General features: G+C 55.5%; 1 protein-coding gene across 1 annotated transcript; it reads right to left on the bottom strand.

The window, feature by feature from the left end:
* Nucleotides 1–272: 272 nt before the first annotated feature.
* Nucleotides 273–10,000, bottom strand: CALM3 (calmodulin 3). Its single transcript, NM_001244209.1, has 6 exons — nucleotides 9,833–10,000; nucleotides 5,350–5,380; nucleotides 2,705–2,848; nucleotides 2,435–2,541; nucleotides 2,030–2,165; nucleotides 273–1,934 (listed from the first exon to the last, which is right to left on the bottom strand). Exons 1-6 carry the CDS (start codon nucleotides 9,833–9,835, stop codon nucleotides 1,906–1,908), a joined length of 450 nt encoding a protein of 149 aa, NP_001231138.1. The 5' UTR covers nucleotides 9,836–10,000; the 3' UTR covers nucleotides 273–1,905.
* Between the last annotated feature and the right edge of the window lie 4,425 nt (nucleotides 10,001–14,425).

The raw sequence follows: 14,425 nt of genomic DNA, 5'->3' as shown, positions 1-14,425 counted from the left end.
CACAGCCACCTTACAGGGCCCAGCTCGATGCTGCCCCCCCCCAAGCGGGATGCTCTCATGACATGATGGACCGGTCTCATCCTGCAGACATTTGCATGACTGACATGCGCCCCAAGGCGGAGTGGGTCTCTCTGCTCAAGGGTGCAGGCCCCATGCTGCCGATGGCACTCTAAGCTGCCAGGACAGAACCCTGCCCTCAACGACCGTGCAATCTGCTTGGGACCCATGCAGGGAGCAGGCCCAGAAACCAAGACAAGAGGGGAAGAGCCAACTCAGGTAGTCACTGTATTTTATTGGAAAACATTGATATATATTTTTCTTCACAGCTTGAACTGAACACAATATTGCCCGGTTTAAAAAAAAAAAAACAAAAAAAAATCAAAACCCAAACACTCCAAAACGTCCACAGCCTCGTGCCCACCTGCCCTTACCCTCAGCTCTCAGCTGGGTCTCCCACTGTGCTCCACCCCCCTTCCATCCCCGGAGGCTGGGGACCAGAGGGTGGACGACAAGAGATTCTCAAAGCTGGGCAGGTCCCAGGAAAAGCCACTTGATCGACCTGGGGGGTGGAGGGCAGATGAAATGAAGAGAAAAAGGAAAAAGAAAAATCCAGACGACCGAACTGCCCACATTGACTTCCTTGTCCCAGAGGCGAAAGTCAGAAGCAAGGTCACGGATCATGCTCTCCGCTGGGGTGCGTGGGGGCAGGCAGGTGGGCGAGGGGAGGGGCGGGCACGGAGACAGCGCAGAGGTGGGGGAGCCAGCCAAGTCACCACGGGGAAGCGGGAGGGGCCGGCTGACCAGGAAGCGGAGCTGCCTGCGCCCCCGGGGCCAGCTGGCCGACAGGATGGCTTTATTGCAGGAGTGTTCCCTGGAGAGCGAGGTGGGGCGCATCTGCCCTCTCCTCGCCCTCAGCTAGCCCGATGTGGTTTCGGATAAAATTAAAGTTTTCAGGGGCGTAGAGAAGAAAAAGGAAAGATAACCAGCACATCACAAAGCGGCCATCCCACATCCATGCCGAAGCAGGGATCTGGATGCAGGTGGGCGGGGCGGCACAGGCAGCACATGGGATGTTAGCACCAGGTATTTACAGGACAGCTTGAGATCACTTCGGGACGTGGGCTGAGCATGTTCAGAGGGGCCGGGGCAGCGCCCCCACCTGGCCCGCCCTCGGGAAGCCAATGGGATGTTTCAGAAGAGTGGCCCACGGGATCTGAGTGTTGTCCACTCTGCCCGGCCCCTTCTGTGGGTTGGCCTCCTCAAGCGGTAAAGAATGCCAGCTTCCAAGACTCCCTCGCCCCTTGACCTCCTCCTGGGCCACATTCAGTCAACGCAGCTCTGGAACCTCCCCCCTACCCCCGCCCTCAGTCCTTCTGGAATGCCTGTCTTGGCACCCCTGCCCCAACAGGCTTCCGGGATGGACACATGGACTCACGTGGCTGGTTGCATGCAATGGCCAGAGGCTGCTTTCCTCCCCAGCTGGGGGCTGAGGCCCGAGGCCCCTCCCTAGCAGGTCCTAGGACAGGGCTGGCAGTCACTCCGGCACCCAAAATAAGATGACAAACGTAAGGAAACAAACCAAAACGGACGAGAGCCACCCGGGCGGGAGGAGGGCAGAGGGCCCCCCAAGGGGAGTGGGGGGCTCATTTTATGAATGCATCAGGCCTCGGAAGATGTGCATGGGGCGGGGGAGGGCAAAAGGAATAGATGGGGGGCCGTGGGAGGAGACTGAGGAGGAAGAGAAAGAGCAATCATGCAGCTTGGGACAATCTTTTGTTGCTTTATCAGATTCTCAGTCAATCAATTGGTGTTTGCTAGAACCGGGATACGCAGGGGAGTGTTGAAGAGAGTGTGCGCGCGGGAAGAGAGATCAAGAGAACGGGCATCGCCAGCTGCCCGGGGCCTTCACTTTGCCGTCATCATCTGTACAAACTCTGTGAAGGCAGAGACGGGGAGGTCAGCTGGGGGGCCGGGCTCAGCCCCACGCCGCCCTCCCTGCCCTGTGGGTGGCGGGTGGGAGTCGGCTCACCTTCATAATTGACCTGGCCGTCTCCGTCGATGTCAGCCTCTCTGATCATCTCATCCACTTCCTCGTCGGTCAGCTTCTCACCCAGGTTCGTCATTACGTGGCGCAGCTCTGCGGCGCTGATGTAGCCGTTGCCATCCTGGGTGTTGGGGGAGACAAAGGTTTTGAGCTCGAGGCCTCAGCCCGGCTCTTCCCTGGAGGTGGCGGGAGAGAGGCCACAGCACAGGGACTGTCAGTCCTGCTCACTTGGGGCTTCCTGCAGGGGCAGAGAAAGATGGCAGTGGGGCTGGCACGGCGACCAGGGCCTCCCAGAAGTGGTGACTTGGTGACTGGGGTTGTGCTGGGCATTCCAGGGTCCCACCTGTCCTGTCTCCCTGCCGGAGTCCCAGAGTCACCCAGTCAGCTCACCTTGTCAAAAACACGGAAGGCCTCTCGGATTTCCTCCTCGCTGTCTGTATCCTTCATCTTTCTGGCCATCATGGTCAGGAACTCCGGGAAGTCGATGGTCCCGTTCCCTGCAAGGTGGGGAAGGGAGCAGGAAGGCTCTGGGCCTGGGTCCTGGGCCATGACCCCAGAGCCCTGGCAGGGGAGACACTGCTCATCCATCACCAGAGGAAGGCTCTCCATGGCCACCAGGGTGACTGGGACGGGGGCTGCCCACCCATCCTAGGGGCTCACCATCCGCGTCCACCTCATTGATCATGTCCTGCAGCTCGGCTTCGGTGGGGTTCTGTCCCAGGGATCTCATCACTGTCCCCAACTCCTTGGTGGTGATAGTGCCATCTCCATCCTTGTCGAAGAGGGAGAAGGCCTCCTTGAATTCTGGAGGGAGAAAGAGAGTGAGTCAGAGGCCAAGGACATAGGAAAGCCCTGACCTCAGGGAACAGGCCCAGAGAATCAGGCCCGCCTAAAGAAACCAGAACGAGACTTCGATTCCAGCCCAAGCCTCTCACCTCCGTACTCAGGGCCACCCCTTCCTCCTCTCGCTCAGCACTTACTAAGCACCTGGCCTAGACCAGGGAAAGCCACCTGTTTCGCCAACCTAGCTCAGGGAGGACAGAGTGGAGAGTGGACCGACAGCGGCCTTAGATCATTCTATGTTTCTCTTTGATCCCTGGCTTCAGCCTCCCCCTCAAATGATGAAATGGGCCAAGGTCCTGGAGGGGCCGAGAGCCAAGAGAAGTCTGCAACTGAAGTATGCCAGCCAAGGGCAATGATTGGGAAGGGAAGGGAAGGAGAGGCCGCAGAGGCCTTTGGTTGGCACGGCCTCCCTCCTTACTGGGACCGCCAGCCCCGTGCCTGGGGTTTCCAGAGGAGCCGAGCACCGCGTGTGGTGGAGTGTGGGGGTGGTCGGCAGTGGAGCACGGATGATGGCCGAGGCGTGGGGTGGGGGTGCGGGGGAGGAAGGGGAGGGGATGGCTGCCAAGCCAGGAGGATGAGGAGCTAGTGGTGCCGAGTGGGAAGGCCACAGCTGGGGATGCATCAGGAGCCGGGAGCGGAGCACGTGGCTCCTGCCCTCCTACTGGGCCCAGTTTGGCACCTGGTGCTCCCTACCCCCAAACCCTCAGAGAACAGATGCCTGGCAGCCTATTCCCAGAGGGTGTGGGCTGGGGCAAGGTGGTGGACAGCTTGCTAATGGGGACGGGGGTTGGGGGGTGGAGATGTGGGGTGTGTTTTTGTGTCACCCGAGGGCAGAGCTAGGGTCATGGGTGTAACAGGCATGGTGGGAACCACGCATACAGCCGAGAAGCTCTGCCCCCGCCTTTGGGCCCTGGAGAGCCATGCCTCTCCTCGGGGACACTGGCACCTCCCCACGCTGAGCCCTTGTTGTTCTTTGGGGGGGGGGGTCCCATGGGCACCCTGTGCTCGGGATCCCTTAATAAGGCGCCGTTTTCTGGCTTTCCTCAGTGGGTCTCCAGAGGCACCCAGGGCCAAAGTTTACAAGCTGAAAGTGTGACTCTGTGCTGGGGGTGAGGGGAGGAAAGGAGAGAAGGCACGTCCACTCCTGCCTCCTCCCACTTCAGGACTTGTCACGTGTAGCCGTTTCAACTGGACAGCAAAACTGGGGTTGGTAGCTGCTGGGGCCCAGGGGCTACTCTGTGGTGGCCCAGGCAGCTCATAGTGTGGGGAGAGGGGAACACAGACACTCAACACACTACTTCCTGCAGCTGTGACTTTCTGGGCTTTGGGGGCGGAGGGAGCTACAAAAATGAATTCGATGGGACCCAAGGATTTCTTTTAGCTTGCTGGCAGAGAGGTGATCACTGCTTTACCTTATTTTAGTTATTTAGCCAACAAAAATTTACAAGCACCTATTATGTTTTAGGCACCAAAGGTACAGCAGGGACCAATAAAAACAAAGCCCCCCCAAAAGGAACTCATCTAGTGACAGGAGACAGAGCAGGCAAAGACATCGTAGAATAATCTCAGTGAGAAGGGCTATGAAGGAAACAGTGACGTAAAGGAAGCTTGTCTATTTGAGAGACAGTCAGGGAAGGCTGCTCCAAGGTGACATTTGAGCCGAGACCCAAAGGATGAGAAGATGCTGCCCATGCAAAGTGCAAAGAGCGGGGGAGGGGAAGAGGTATCTCTGGCAGAGGAAACAGGCAGAAAGCGAGTGCAAGCACGCGCAGAGGGGAGTGCAGAGGTGGGAGTGACAGCCAGCTCCTGGGCGGCTCCTAAAGTGGGCCAGGAGCTCTGCAGCCCCACAGGGAGGCAGGGAGCTCACCTCCTGAGCCTGACCAGGAGGCGTTGGGACAAACAGCTGGGCTCACCCTGCAGCCACTGATTAAAAGGCCGAGATGAGGAGTTCCCGTCGTGGCGCAGTGGTTAACGAATCCGACTAGGAACCATGAGGTTGCGGGTTCGGTCCCTGCCCTTGCTCAGTGGGTTAACGATCCGGCGTTGCCGTGAGCTGTGGTGTAGGTTGCAGACGCGGCTCGGATCCCGCATTGCTGTGGCTCTGGTGTAGGCCGGTGGCTACAGCTCCGATTCAACCCCTAGCCTGGGAACCTCCATATGCCGTGGGAGCGGCCCAAGAAATAGCAACAATAACAACAACAACAACAACAACAAAAAGACAAAAAAAAAAAAAAAAAAAAAAAAAGGCCGAGATGACCCATGGCCAGGAGAGGCGCACAGCCTCGCCATCTGGTGAGGGCCGGCTTGGGACGGTGGGGTTTGGTGTTACTGGGGCAGTGGTGTGCTCTATGCACACAAGTTTATCTGTCAGATGTTCCTCCTGGCCCGAGTGAGATTTGGCCGGGGATGCAGAGGCTGTCCTGCGCCAGGGGGAGGGGAGTGAGGGAGGGAGGCCAGCTCACCTGCAATCTGCTCCTCAGTCAGCTGGTCAGCCTGGAAAAGCAGGAAGGAGAAAGTTAGTCACGGCTGGGCTGGCCACCCGGCCGCCACAGACACATCTTCCTCTCTCAGCCCGGCCCCCTCTGGCGAGGCCGGTTCCGTTCGGCCTTCCAGGTACCCAGGCAAGGAGGTCATGCCAGAGCCAGGGCCTGGGATCAAGGCCGGCGATTCGGGAGGCTGGGGACAAAGGTGGGCTAGAACCCCAGGCCTGCCTGACGCGGGGCCCGATTAAGTTGCCCAGACCCCAGGGTTTCCAACCCGATCCCATCCTCTGGAGCCACAGTGGGTGGGAAGAAGTGCCGCCCCAGCCCTAAACCACTGGCACTGGCACAGCACGGGTTCACATCTCTGAGCCGTTACTGCCGCTGGGAGCCCCAGAGGCTGAGTGAAGGGAGCAGTTGCCCTAGAGGCCTAATCAGGCAGCTCTAGAAGGCTCCAAACTGAAACAGGCCAGTCCTGGGGCTGGGCAGAGGGAGGATGTCTGGGCTCTTTGCTAGTTTCTGTGTCACCGCTGTAGAGGCACTTGGTCCAAGCACGGTGAACCCAAGTGGCAAAAATTCTCCTAAGCGCTCGCAGAGGCACTTGGAGTGCCTGAGAGCGCCCCATCAGGCGCAGGCAGCCCCCCACTCCCCTGGGCAGGGTAGGTGCAGGGTGCCATCCTGCTGTTTCTTTTGGGCAGGAAGGGCAGTTGTTGGGGAGGGGACTGCAGCAAGCAGGGCGCTGGTGGCAGGGTCTGTAGGACTCAAGTCAGCTTCCCCTGCTGCGCTGCAGTTTTTAACCCTTGCTGGCCCTGGCCACTCTGGGGACTGGCCAGTTGGTGGCAAGCAGCCCTTGCTGCATGCGGGTTTGGGGGTGAGAAGCAGAGACTAGCCTGTCCCGCACTGGTGTGCTGGGAACCAGCCAGGCACAGGGATCCTCTGGGAAGAAGCTGGGAGCAGGGCTCAATCCCAACCTAGCTTTAGGCATCAAAAAAGGAATTTTCCTTGGTTTTTGTGAATGCTGCTAAGAAGGTACCACTCTCCCCACACCACTGCCCTCTTCCTTTATCTCCTTTCACAATTAGGGGAAAGGGCTCCACATCTACAGCAGAGTCTGAGAGCCTCCCAAACTAATGCGTACCATTGTGCATATCTGAATTATTCTATGTAGGGGTTCCAGAGATTCCATGCAAAGCTAAGGACAACCACCTCCCACCCTGTCCCAAATATGAAGACTGATGACATTAGAACTAATCAAAAATGTCCTTTGTCATTTTTTTTTTTTAAATCTAAGGGAAGAGGAACTTGAGCCAAGCCCCAAATAGGCAGAATAGGAGAGGAAATCAAAGTGATGATAAGAGGGGGGAGATGGCTAAGGGAGGGGGAAGCAGGAAGGTAGAGAAGGAAAAATACCACACGTGCACATTCTGGAAAAGTCCAAAGTCTAAAGAGAAGGTTAGGAGGCACAGTGGAGACACTTCTGCACTGCTTTCAAAAAAGACCCAGAGCTGCTGGGCTCCTGAACGCCAACCTTACAGCCCCAGGCCCACAAGCCCCTTGTTCCACTCACTTCTCTTGGCTTCTACAGGCAAAGAGGACTGAGCTGATCCCCTAGGCTCTGACACCCAAGGAAGCTGCTGGGGGAAAGTGCGAAGAGAGGATGGGCTTCTGGTTACCAAGGCCAGGCAATGCCAGGGGAGCAGGGAGAGGCAGAGCAGAGGGGAGAGCAGCAGTCTGGGGAGGAGGGCTGCCGTTCCACCCGCTTCTATCCTCTCCCCTGGCCTAGATGGCAAAAGCCAGTCTACTCAGGGACCTTCGCACCCCACCACACCATGCTCTCTGCAAGAAGCTCACTTCTCCCCACCTTCAGGCAGCACCATCAGGGGTAGGGGCTGGGTGTAAGGAGGTTGGGACAGGTTGCAGAACGCCCCAGAGCGGCTCGGGGCTCTGAAGGCAAAGGCCGGTGTCTGCAGCTCCCTCCCCACCGACAAGCTGGAAGGCGCAGAGGCGGCACTGCCACGCTCCACTCCTTTACAAGGTTGCTGCAAATAGGCGTGGCTCTGCCTGTGGGGCCTGTCACACGCACACTCTCTCTCTCCCTGCTAGGAGACCCTCTCCCCTGCTTGGGGAAGGAGGTCTGAGCTCTGAGCCTGAGATGGCAAAGCACAGCTACTGCCCAGAACATTGACTATCTGAGAAGTGATCCCTGCTGGGGACCACTTCTCAGGGCTTCTTCCCTTTCCAGATCTGAACATTTTCAGCTTTCATCAAAAACTGTCTCGAAAATAACCCAGCTGGTGTCCTGCTTCCTTATCCCACATTTTAGGCTCCAGCAAGGGGCTGGACATGAAAAAAAAAAAAAAATAATAATAACCTTGAGGTGGGGGAGGGAAGAGAGTATTATTTCTCTGCCTTGCCCCAGCCCCCAACCAATGCCAGAGAGCAGTGTTAGATGAGATCAGAAACCAAGGCCAGGGCCTCTCACCCGGGCCAAGGAGGAGCCACAGCGCTCAGGCCAAAGTCCAAGGCCAGTTAACAGCGACTCGTCCCACCCATACCTTGCTGATTACATACGGAAAGAGAAACTAGTCAGGGCCAAAGCTCGGGTCCTATTTGGGAGGTGGGGGACCTCTTGGCACCTGCCAGTGATTCAGGCACCTTTAGCAAGTTTCTGCTCGGGGAAAATGGGGTAGCGGTGAGAGGAGCCATCAGGTCTGTGTCAGCAAGTATGAGATCTGATACACAGCAGCGGCTGCCTGTTCTCCCTGGCCTTGCCAGGGAGGATGGCTGCACCTGGTTCTGAGGCCAGGCCTGGGGGGCTGTGGGTGTTGTGGGTGGCAGAGACTAGAAAAGAACTCGTTCGCTGGTTTTCTCTCAAAGCCCTAGCTGTGTGAATTCACAGAAGCACTCAGTGAGGGCCCTGAACGGAACAAGTGGACCTCAGGCCGATGAAGGGGTCCCTTTGGAGGTTCTCTCTGGTCAAGCTCTGCAGCCCCCACCCCGAGGCCACAGGAACAGGCGTCTGATTGTCACTGACGCCACACTGTACTGCACTGTCATTTGGCACAAGCGAGGAGATGCAGAGCAGTGCGTGGAGCTGGAGACCACGAGAAAACCAACACTCCTGTTTGGAGAAACCAGCTCTCTTGGTCTGAAAGGGCCATCAAGGGGGTGAGGTTCAAGGCTTAAAAAGCTGGCTCATTTGATGCATCCCAAACTTTGATTTCCCCACCCCCATTTCATGCAGCTTCAGTGCGCAATAGAGGCCGGAACAACTCCGCCCACTGGCTCCCACTGCCTGGTGCCCTCTGCCCAGCCCCATCTTATGAGAAGGGGACCCTAGACCCACTCTCTCTGGCCTCTGCAGCCAGCCGCCCCCCATCCAGAATGAGCAGTCTTTGTCCCGGCTTTGCCCTGGAAACTTCCAGGAAGCTACCCACATCCACCTTCAAACCTAGGCCAACCTCAGCTGCCATTCATTTGCTCCAACATGTCTGCGGATCTCCTTCCACCACCCAAATCAAAGTGCTCGCCCACCCCTCACCTTGGAAACCCACCCCCTCGTGAACCCAAACACAACACTCCTCCCCACTCCTCTCCCCCCAAAACCAACCTCCTGTCCTAGTTTACCAGCCTTAACCCACTGGTAACCTCAGAATCTTCCCTGGCTGCCCCCCAACATCAACCACAGGGCCCCCGGACCCCGCACCACTGGCAAGCACGCTATCCCCTTTTAACCACTTCCCGACCCCAATCCTTTCCAGTCCCCATAGACTTCAGAGCATCTTCTAACCTCTGTCGCCACCCACCCTAGGCTCTTCCTCCCCAAGCTTGCACCTCACCCTCCTCCTTCTTCCTCTGCAATGTCTCTGGAGAACCTCCTTCTCTCCCCTCGAGGGTCTGGTCTGCAGGAGTGACCCCCACCTCCCTGGTCCCAGGAGCACCCCTCCCCACCCAGGCCCAGTTATCCACGGCCCCCTTTTGGGGAGCTCCCTAGCAGCCTGGCTTCCTTCCGATCCCCCTTCCCTGCATCCTCTCAGGACCCAAAGCCTTTATCAGGGCACAGATCACCCCCTTCTCTAGCCAACGTTTCTTCCCTCGCTCCCCTGGAATTCAAACACCCCACTTCGGGGACCAAACGCCTCATTCTGGGTCCAGGAGCCCTTCCCATTTGAGGGTCCAGATGCTCCATCCCGGGTTCCAGTGCCCCCCTTGGAGGACTCAGGTGCCCATTCTGGGGTCTAACTACCCCATGCTATACTTCTGGAAGACCCCCAAAGCCCTTGTGGGATCCAAATGTCCCGCTCTGGGTTCCAATGCCCCCGACTGAGGAGCAGAGAGGGGTCCAGAGGCGCTCGCTGGGGCCGAAACGCTCCCCCATTCTGGGTCCGCTCGCGCTCTCAGGGGTCCTGCCCCTCCGTGCCCGCCTCAGAGCCCCCGGCCTCGGCGGCCTCTCAGCCTCACTCACCATGGCGAGGCCCGGGGTGTCCGGAGCGCGGGGGTCAAGGTTCCTCCGGCGGCGGCAGCAGCTGCAGCAGCTCGAGCTCCGCCGCGCGTCCGCGCCTCCACACTCACTGCCCGCAGCGCGCGCCGCCGCCGCCGCCGCCCGCCCCAACGGTCCCTCAACGGCCGCCGCGCGCGCCCCGCCCCGCCCCGCCCGGCCCCGCCCCGCACGCGCGTCGCCGCACTGCGGCTCCCACGGATCCCTCCGCGCCTCCCTCCGCACCACCGGGCCCGCGGATCTCTCGCTCTCGGTTCGCGCAGACCTGTGTTTACGGCCGGCCGCGCGGGCACCCGCGCGGGACTACTTTCCGTCGCCGCGCGCCCCGCCCCCGTGCGGCTTTACTTTTCCCCTCGGCGGAGGGGCACCTTACGGCGGCGCGTGACGCGTCCCTGTGTGAGACGCGCCACTATTGGGCCCGGGTTATGGCGGAAATGAAAGCGCGGTGCCGATTGGTCCGGCCTTCCCTGCAATGCGTCAAATTGGGGCGAGCCACTGTGTGGTGGTGGTGGGGATTCTGAAATGTGTGGCTGCGTGGAGCCGTGAGGTGTAACGAGGCGAAGGGGAAAACTCTGTGACTGTTAGAGAAGCAACTACATAGTCTTTGCAGTCAGAGAGTAGTAAGAGGGCTGGTGGAAGATGCAGAAGCTCTTTCTCGGCTCTCCCCTCTAACAGATGGAAGATGGTGCAATCCAAAATGCTGGCCTGGAAGCTCCGCCCCTAACTGGACCCTCCGAGTTGGCGGGGTCTACAAGGTTCAGCTGGTTACTTAGAACTTCCACCTGTTGGGGCCAGGTGTCTCCACCCTGAGACACACTCTACAGGTGTGCAGAACGCCTGTCCCCCTGATTGGCCCAAGGTCTGTGAAGCTGGGGCCACCCCGGGACGATCTCTGGGAATATGGCATTAATTCAGCCTTCAATTAAGCCTAAATTGAGCGCCTCCTGTAAGGCTGGACCAGTGTACTTGGCTTGGCTGGGGAGCCCAGACTTGCACTGTCTTATTGTGTTGTAGACCACCTGACTCTTGCACTCCTTGTGCCTAGGTTCCAACCATAGGAGGAAAAGAGTGTGAAGGTTAACTGTGACTGTTTCCTGGAGCTCAGAAACAGTTGTGAGCGGTCATTTGATTGAATTGTGGTTAAAAAGGATGTGTGCAGAAGCGATATGTGAAACTTTTGGACATGCCCTTAAGGGGGTGGAGAGCATGCTGTCCTTTCTCTCACCTTGCCTGCTGATGGAACAGCCTGGTAGGCATTAGAGGAGAGACCAATGGGAGCAAACTCACCTAAGATCTGGATGATTTTCTGGAGCAGAGCTCACCTTTTTGTCCCCAGTGCCAAAATTTTATGCAAGAGAGAGAGACTTTTTTTTTTTTTTTTTTCTTTCTAGGGCCACACCTGTGGCATATGGAGGTTCCCAAGCTAGGGGTCAAATTGGAGCTACAGCTGCTGGCCTACATCACAGCCACAGCAATGAGAGATCCCAGCCACATCTGCAACCTACACCACAGCTCAGGGCAATGCCAGATCTTTAACTCACTGAGCAGGGCCAGGGATCGAACCTGCATCCTCATGGATCCTAGTCGGGTTCATTAACTGCTGAGCCACGACGGGAATTTTGAGGAATACATTTCTCTATGGCTTAAGTCACTGTTATTTTGGGTCACTGTGTTATAGCAGCCAAACATGAACGTGTTCCCTTTTTGGTTAGTGCCCTTGCATTGGTGGAAGCTGACTCGGATGCCTGCTTTGGGGGAGGACCTGTGGTTCAGGTGTAAACCATCAACTTTTCTTATTTCCATACCTCTGACTGGTTCAGAGCCAATTGTGTGTGCATGTGTGTGCATGTGTGGCATAATTTATTTATCTATCTATTTTTATTTATTTTTTTACTGTGGCATGTGGAAGTTCCTGGGCCAGGGATTGAACCCATGCCACAGCAGTAACCCGAGCTGCTGCAGTGACAACGCCGGATCCTTAATCCACTGCACCATGGGGAACACCACAGCATAATTTACATTCAGTGAAATGCCACAGGGAATTCCTGTCGTGGCGAAGTGGAAACGAATCCGACTAGGAACCACGCACGAGGTTGCAGGTTTGATCCCTGGCCTTGCTCAGGGGGTTAAGGATCCAGTATTGCTGTGAGCTGTGGTGTAGTTCTTAGACTCGGCTCGGATCTGGCATTGCTGTGGCTGTGATGTAGGCTGGTGGCTGTAGCTCCAATTAGACCCCTGGGAACATCCATATGCTACGGGTGCCACCCTAAAAAAGCAAAAAAAAAAAAAATTAAAAATAAAAATAAATAAATAAATAAAACAAAAATTAAGAGAAAAATAAAAAGGTTTTAGGTATTCAGCTCAGTGAGGTTTTTTGTTGTTGTTGTTCTTTTTTGTTCTTTTTAGGACCACACCCAAGACATATGGAAATTCCCAGGCTAGGGGTTGAATACACCCCTGGCCTATGCCACAGCCACAGCAATGCTAGACCTAAGCCCTCTCTGCGACTTACACCATAGTTCACGGCAACACCAGATCCCTAACCCACTGAGCAAGGCCAGGGATTGAACCTGGGTCCTCATAGATACTAGTCAGATTCCTTTCCACTGAGCCACAGTGTGATCTCCCAGCTCAGTGAGTTCTGACAATTCCATATACCTGTGTAACCACCGCCTAAGACGAGCTGTACGTTTCCATCATCCCAGAATTTAGCTCCTCTGTGGCCCTTCCCAGTCAATTCCTGTCCCACTCAACCAAAATGTTTCTGGCTTCTGTCATTAGAAATTCGTTTTGCCTATTCTAGAGTTTTGTAGAAATGGAATTGTATGGAATGCATTTTTTTGGTTGGACCAATGTAATATTTTGGAGCAAAAGTTCCATGGACCATACTTATACTCAAATATCTATTTTTGTTGTTGATCTGGAATTCACATTCAACTGGATTCCTGTATTTCTTTCTTCTTTTTGTGTGTGTGTGTCTTTTTAGGCCCACACCCAGGGCATATATAGGTTCCCAGGCTAGGGTTCTAATCAGAGCTACAGCTGCTAGCCTTCACCACAGCCACAGCAATGCCAGATCCTTAATGCACTGAGCAAGGCCAGGGATCGAACCCACAACCTCATGGTTCCTAGTCGGATTCGTTTCCTCTGTGCCACAATGGAAACTCCCAATTCCTGCATTTCTAATTGCTAAATCTGATGATCCTGACCTCAAAACCCCTTCTTTCCACTGCTGGGGAATAATCTTGGTGACCTCACAGGGGATCTCCTGCCCTTCCAAATCTTAGGTTGTCCTATGCTCCAGAGAGGCAAGAATCTTGATGTAGCTTCAAATCTTCTGAGCTTTAGGAATGATCAATAAACTAAGGCTTAACCCCATTATCATCAGGAAAATTCAAATTAAGATCGTAATAACAGCGGAAATGAATCTGACTGGTATCCATGAGGATGCGGGTTTGATCCCTGGCCTCACTCAGTGGCTGGGGATCCAGCTTTGCTGTGAGCTGTGGTGTAGGTCACAGATAGGAGTCAGATCCCACATTGCTGTGGCGGTGGTGTAGGCCAGCAACTATAGCTTCGATTCGACCCCTAGCCTGGGAACCTCCATATGCCGTGGGTACAGCCCTAAAAATTTTTCTAGAAGTCATAACACACCAGTTCAGTTCACATCCATCACCTGGATAAACACTAAGTCCTCCATACTGTCTGTTCCACGTCACACTCTGATGACCCCGTTATTTTTCTGACCTCACCTCTTGATGTTCTTCTCCTCTCAGTCTCTGTTCCAGCCACTCTGGCCTCATTGCATATGTGGCCTTGAACATATATGGGTGATTCCTGCCTTGGGGTCTTCTTCAAATGGTCTCCCCACAATACTTCATGCGGTTTGTCTCCTCTTTAGCTTCAAGTCTTTGTTCAAACAACATGTCCTCAGTGATGGCCTACTTTGGCCATTCCATTTAAAATTGCATCCCAGGAATTCCTGTTGTGGCTCAGTGGTTAATGAACCCAACTAGTATCCATGAGGACGTGGGTTTGATCCCTGGCCTGGCTCAATGGGTTAAGGATCCAGTGTCGCTCTGAGCTGTGGTGTAGGTCACAAGTGCGGCTTGGATCTGGTGTTGCTGTGGCTGTGGTGTAGGCCGGCAGCTGTAGCTTCGATTTGACCCCTTGTCTGGGAACTTCCATATGCTGCTGCAGATGTGGCCCTAAAAAGCAAAAATAAATAAAATAAAATAGCAACCCAACACTCCCAATTCCATTTACCTGGTTTATTTTTTTTCATAGGAGTGGCCACCTTCTCAAATACGATATAGTTTTCTTTCTTTTTGGCTGCGTCCGTGGTATGCAGAAATTCCCTGGCTAGGGAATGAACCTGTATAACTGCAGTAACTTGAGCTGCAGCAGTGATGATGCTGGATTCTTAACCTGCTGCACCACCAGGAAACTCCTAGATTGCTTCAGTTTTTCACAGATTGCTACTCGAGAACCATCCAGTCTAAATGGTGGGGTCCCCAAATGTACAGAACTCAGAGACAGGGCTGTAATCAGTGCTTTTCT

This window comes from Sus scrofa, chromosome 6, assembly GCF_054392235.1.
Source record: "Sus scrofa isolate SSC_HxYL_T2T_F1_AM1 chromosome 6, Sscrofa_HxYL_maternal_Yorkshire_Landrace_v2.0, whole genome shotgun sequence".
Lineage (NCBI taxonomy): Eukaryota > Metazoa > Chordata > Mammalia > Artiodactyla > Suidae > Sus > Sus scrofa.
The sequence above is the reverse complement of the archived record's forward strand: the minus strand, read 5'-3'. Positions and strand labels throughout refer to the sequence as shown.